General features: G+C 34.4%; 1 protein-coding gene across 4 annotated transcripts; it reads left to right on the top strand.

The window, feature by feature from the left end:
- The first annotated feature begins 265 nt into the window (after positions 1 to 265).
- LOC114257530 (ubiquitin carboxyl-terminal hydrolase 20-like) lies at positions 266 to 5,180 on the top strand. Of its 4 annotated transcripts, XM_082869788.1 has the most exons (6): positions 268 to 1,000; positions 1,373 to 1,471; positions 1,752 to 1,924; positions 2,117 to 2,455; positions 2,904 to 3,026; positions 4,821 to 5,180. In XM_082869788.1, exons 2-6 carry the CDS (start codon positions 1,426 to 1,428, stop codon positions 5,052 to 5,054), a joined length of 915 nt encoding a protein of 304 aa, XP_082725914.1. In that variant the 5' UTR covers positions 268 to 1,000; positions 1,373 to 1,425; the 3' UTR covers positions 5,055 to 5,180. The 4 variants fall into 4 exon arrangements, 3 of the variants coding, with proteins under 3 accessions (XP_082725913.1, XP_082725914.1, XP_082725911.1); XR_014330124.1 differs by having other exon boundaries at positions 266 to 1,471; positions 2,872 to 3,026; positions 4,821 to 4,844; XM_082869787.1 differs by lacking the exon at positions 1,373 to 1,471 and having other exon boundaries at positions 267 to 1,000; positions 1,742 to 1,924.
- Positions 5,181 to 5,928: the final 748 nt, after the last annotated feature.

The following is a 5,928-nucleotide window of genomic DNA, read 5'->3' on the forward strand; positions in this document are numbered from 1 at the left end:
TTTTTACTTTTGTGTTCTTAGTTAAGACTATTGAAGAATCTAAGCCTCTCATCATCTTCTAGAGAATTCGAATTTTTCTTCAAGAATCTTCGAAGATTTTCAAATTTTTCAACGACGTTCTTGAACCCTCTTATACAACCATATTAAATAATTATAGGAGTATTTTTTTAAAAAAAGACTATAATTTATATAATATTTATATTTGTCAATTTTTAGAAAGAAATTTGAACAAGTTTTTAGTAAAATAGGCGAAAAACCTCTCTCTCTCTCTCTCTCTCTCTCTCTCTCCATTTTCCCTTCTTTTCAAAACACAATCTGAAAGCGAGTCGAACCACTTTGAAGTGAAAATTTTCTGTTTCCCTCTTCTTTCATCTTCTTTTTCATCCCTCAAAAATCAAAACACAAAGCTTTAATTTTCAAATTTCTTCTCTTTTCCTTTCGCCCACATTCTGAAACCCAAAAAACTTCCCAAAATCGAACCTTCAAAACCCTAATTTCGTTTTCCTTTCCCTAACTCCACATTCCCAAACTTTCCCCCCTCTTTCTCTGCATTTCAATGGATACCCATCTCACAGAAACACTTTAATTTGAATACCCACCTCCCGATTCAGTTGATTCGAAGCAAACCTTAGATGGGTCTTCACACAATTCACCTCTGCCGCAAACCCTAGATTGTCTGCTCAACTCGTCAGCAGCTTCGCCTGACTCAAATCCCGATGATCACTCTGATTCGACTTTGTTTGGTGGTGTTGATTCTCAAAAGAATGAAGAAAACAATGCATTCAATTCTTCGCATTGGTCGTCCATGGGGTGGGACTCTCGGGGAGGCACCAAGACCTCGGCCTCGGCCTCGGGTTGGTCCGATTGGCCTTCGGTAGAAGACACCAAGCCCTCTAGCTTGGATTGGTCTGATTCAATGCCTTTGCAGGAAGAAATTGTAGCCAAGGTTTCTGATTCGGTCTCTCCGGATTGGTCAAGTGAAGCTAAGCCGGCTATGGTGGTGTGTTGTTATGCTAAATCTTCATGCCACACTCAATTTTTAGTTTACTTCTGCTGATTTTTGTTTTTAGGAATTTGGGTATTTGAATTTTCTTTATTTTGTGAATTTGTAGGGTGTAGGGCTTGCAAATCTAGGCAACACTTGTTTTCTTAATGCAATCTTACAATGTGTTATGCACATAGTGCCACTCGTTTAGGGTCTTAGGTCATACAATCACCCGAGGCCTTGGGACCATAAGATTCTATACCCCGATTATGTGTACTTCGTCTCATTTTGCTTTAGTTTATATTATTGATTTGTTCATATATTTCATTTGTTATATTTATGTGTTGAGTTTTGATTTGGAATTGGAATTTTCCGGTGATAATGAAGGGTTCTGTGTAATTTGCACTCTTCGTGACCACATTGAATACTCCATAGCTTCGATGGACAGGGTTGTCTCCCCTTGGAAGCTTGTTGACAATTTGAACTGTATCCTCTTCTACAATGATATTTATTGATACGACACTATGATTTTAATAAAATTGGGTTTAATTGATTGGTGTTGATTTATCTACATTTTCTTAGGATGTATTAATAATATATTTTTTTGGCACTACATCATAGCAAATTGAACTAATCAGCATTTCTGATTGCTTTATTTCTCTGTGTTTATTGTCTCATGTTATCTCATTTAGCTAACTATTGCTTCTTCAAATATTAACTTCTTAGAAGTTTATGCCATTGTGATTCTTGACCTAGGAAATTCCAGCTATTTCATCCAACTTTCGGAGATTCCAGCAGGAAGATGCACATGAGTTCCTACAATGCTTGTCAGATAGACTTGACAGCTGTTGTATTTATTCACAGACAAAGGATACTTCTTTGCCTTCAGCTGATGAGAGCTTGGTCAAGCAAGTTTTTGGTGGCCGTCTGATTAGCAAAGTATGAATTTTAAATTTATTTCTGATTCACTTTTTATATTGATTATTTTGATAACGAGGTTAGCTATTATTTATTAGAAAAAAGTTTGCTATTAAAGCTAACATCATACACACACAGACATACATATATGGGTAGGATTTACGATTTGGAATTGTTTCTTAATTGTTGAATGCTTTTGTGTTTGAATTCTAGCTTCAATGCTACAATTGTGGTCACTCTTCTGACACCTATGAGCCATTGATTGACCTGAGTTTGGAGATTGAGAATGTGGGTGCTCTTCCTAGTGCATTGGAATCTTTCACCAAGGTGGAAAAGATTGAAGATCCAGAGACAAAGTTCACTTGTGAACAATGTAAAGAAAAAGTGTCAGTAGAAAAGCAGCTTATATTGAACCAAGCTCCTTCTGTTGCTGCGTTCCACTTGAAAAGATTCAAGAATGATGGCTCCTATGTTGAGAAGATTGACAAGCACGTGGAGTTCCCACTAGAGCTAGACTTGCTGCCATACACTGGTGGCGATCGGAATAATGATGTGAGTATATGGGCTCCGGTTTTGCTAGAGAATTTCTATCAACAAATAATCAAATAGTAAGCTTGTTACTGATGTCAAAGCCATTGGTTGAAAGATCTGTTAGGAAAATGAACTTCATAAATAGAAGTCCTAATGCAACTGTCTCATGATCTAGTCTGAAAAATTATGATGGTTGAGTAATTTGCTTTTTCTATTGGGTGTTTATGGTAAATGGCTTTAGAAAACTTAGTTGCTTCAAATATTTTTACTAATTGAGTGATCATACCTTTGCATGAGTTTTTAGTAAATTTTCTTTTGGTAATCCAGTGGTAAAGATACTTTTAGGGTGGGATTAGTGGGGTTTAAGTATTACTTTAAACTTGAAAAGAAAATGCATATTTCAATTATCTTTGTTTGGGTTTTTGTTATATGGACAGGTACTAAACTCTGTTTTGTCTATACCATATAGATGGAATTGAAGTACAATCTATATGCAGTTGTTGTGCATATCGAATTCTCATCCACTTCAGGTCATTACTATTGCTTCATTCATTCTGCCCCAGATGCATGGTACATGCTAGATGACTCAAAGGTAATGCTTGCTGTAGTTACATTTACTTTTTGGATTAGTAAGATTAGTATTTTGTGGATATCATATGTTGGCAATTGAGATTCACCTTCTTACTTTAGGTTTTGTTTGGATGATAGGAGGAATCAAAGAGTGAGAATGAGAATCCTTTTACCAGTGATTCCATTACTAGTAATAATATATTTCTGTGTCAATGTAATTTAAGTGTGTGGTTTGGTTAGGAATCCTCTATAAATCCTCTAAAGGAATATGATTTAATTTTAAATTTTATGGGACCATCAATTTATTTTATTCTAAAATGAGTTATGTACCTCCAGGAATGTGAGATTTCGATGGGGAATATGGGAATGGGATTCTTACTATTGTGGTAATTTCATTTTGCCTTGGGAACTATTGTAAGAATCACATTCTCATTCTTAGATGCATCCAAACAAAGGAATGAAAGAGACATGGAATGAGATTCTAATTTTCCTAGCCACTCCCTCCAGCCAAACATGGCCTTAAGGTTGCATTATGTTTGTTGGATATGACCTACTTTCCTAGTTTTGGCATTTGCAACAGTCTAGTGGCAAAATATGATGATGGATAACAATTTGATTATTCTGGATCATAGTTAAGTAGTGATAGTTAAGCCAGAAAGTGCAATGGCTGAATTTTTTGAGAATGTCCATATCGTTGCTGAAGTACAATAAATTAAATTTTCTCTACATATTGAACCTGTAGGTTATTTCCCGAATGGGACTGAATAGGTGTACTTGTTGCAGTCCATCATTGATTTTTTCAACTTGTGACATTGATATTTAAGGATGGGCCCTGTTATGGTGCAGCCAATTGATTTGGTTTTGTTTTAGTATGGAGATGCTCTAGACTATTGTATTGTTTCAATGTGTAAACTAATTATAAGATACATGGTCTTGTCATTCTGTTTGTGATTTAACAACATAAGAAATAGTAGCATCATAATTTTTTCTTCTTTTACCAAATTACCATGAACAAAAACAGAATAATGCTATGTACACAGAACACACACATACATTAGTCTCGTATGGAATTGTAAATTTCTTAACTACATAAGTTTTGAATAATGTGCACTTAAGTGTGTGACTAATGAAAAAACCTTTTACTGAGGGAATTGATTTTCAGATTCTACATTTGCATATTAAAGCATAAGTTTTATTATATGCCCTCTTTCCAAGCTACAAAGACATGTTTGCACCCCTTCATGCAGTAGCCTAAAATGAAAACAGCAGTTGTAGAGATGGCTAGAGACAAAAACATATAGACTATTCAGAAGTATCTTCCACTACGCTCTCACAAAAACACATACATTAGTCTGGTAACATATAGACAAAAATATATAGACTATTCAGACAAAAACACATACATCAGTCTGGTAATATGCTTCTGATAGAGAGATGGGTTTGTTGTTTTGCTAGAGCTTGTGTTAATAATCCTAACCTCGTATCTTCCACTCCGCTCTCACACTTGCCCTCCTCTAAGTAAAAGTTCAACCAAAGCATATAGACTATTCAGAAGTAGAAAGACTATTTTAACTTAGTTTCCATTGTTGAAACATAGGTCAATACTGGCATATTGTGGAACAATAGTTAGAATTGATATATACATATGAATGATGTTTTATTTACAAAATGGTATTGATAGTCATTTAATTTGTTAATGTTTCCTTTACTTTCCATGTAAAATTTACATTTTTTGTCCAATTTTACAATAAAAGTGATGTGCAAATATTTTCAACAAAAATTTACCTGACATTATTTCTCATTTTCTATGGTACAGATGGATTATCTCGTGCACAGAGCTAAATTGTATATGACTGATTGGCACTATAAGCATTTTTGGAAGGAATATATATTTTTGGATAGATGTGTATGGAAAAGATTTGGGTGGACTAGTAGTTATATTTTTGGAAAGACTAGTAGTTATATTTTTTGGATGAATGTGTATGGAAAATATTTGGATAGACTACTAGTGTGTATATTTTTTTATAGATGCGCATGGATAACAATTTAAAACATAATAACAACTAATTGTTATGTTTTAAATTATTATGCTAGATGGATGTGACTTGGATGATTATATAGATTACAAGTGAATTTTTAATTGGAGGAATATGTAGTTTGAAATTACTTGTGGATGAAAACTTATAATAGTTGATGACTTTCATTAAACAGGTTCAGTTTGGATGATTTATATTTTGTCGAATGTTCATGATTCAGTTGATTTGAATGATGCTTGTAAATTACATATTATATTGAATGGATTGGATGAATTATTATGAATTATAGGTTTATTTAGTTGGATGTTGGCGACCAAATGTTGATCTTGTTTTTTCTGTTTTGGCGACCAATTGATTTGTTGGGAAAGATAACTAATACTTTTGCCAACTAAATAATTAGTTGTTAAAGTCATTAATTTTGGCGACCAAAAAGGAATTCGTCGCTAATAGGTCAATTGCTGACTAAAGTTTTAGTTGCGCAAACATTTTTTTTCACGACTAACATGTTTGGTGGTTGAATGTGACAATTGCCGACCAATCTTTTTGGTCGTGGAATGTGCCATTTGCCGACCAAACTTGTTGGTCGTGGAATGTATTGCCGACCAAACTTTTTGGTCGCGGAATGTGACAATTGGCGACCAAATTTGTTGGTCGTGGAAATGGGCCACAATTGCCGACCAAACTATTTGGTCGTTGAATGTGTGAATTGGCGACTAACATGTTTGGTCGGGAAAATATGACTTTTCGCGACTAAAGTGTTTTAGCTACTAAATGGATTAGTCGCAATAATTACATATTTAGCGATCAAAAATTTAGTCGGCAAATATAACTTTTTCGCGACCAAAAAATTTTTTAGTCGCTAATTACTTTCTGCGACCCTCAATTGGC

The sequence above is a fragment of the Camellia sinensis genome, chromosome 5 (genome assembly GCF_055761805.1).
Source record: "Camellia sinensis isolate YWXY chromosome 5, ASM5576180v1, whole genome shotgun sequence".
Taxonomy (NCBI): Eukaryota; Viridiplantae; Streptophyta; class Magnoliopsida; order Ericales; family Theaceae; genus Camellia; species Camellia sinensis.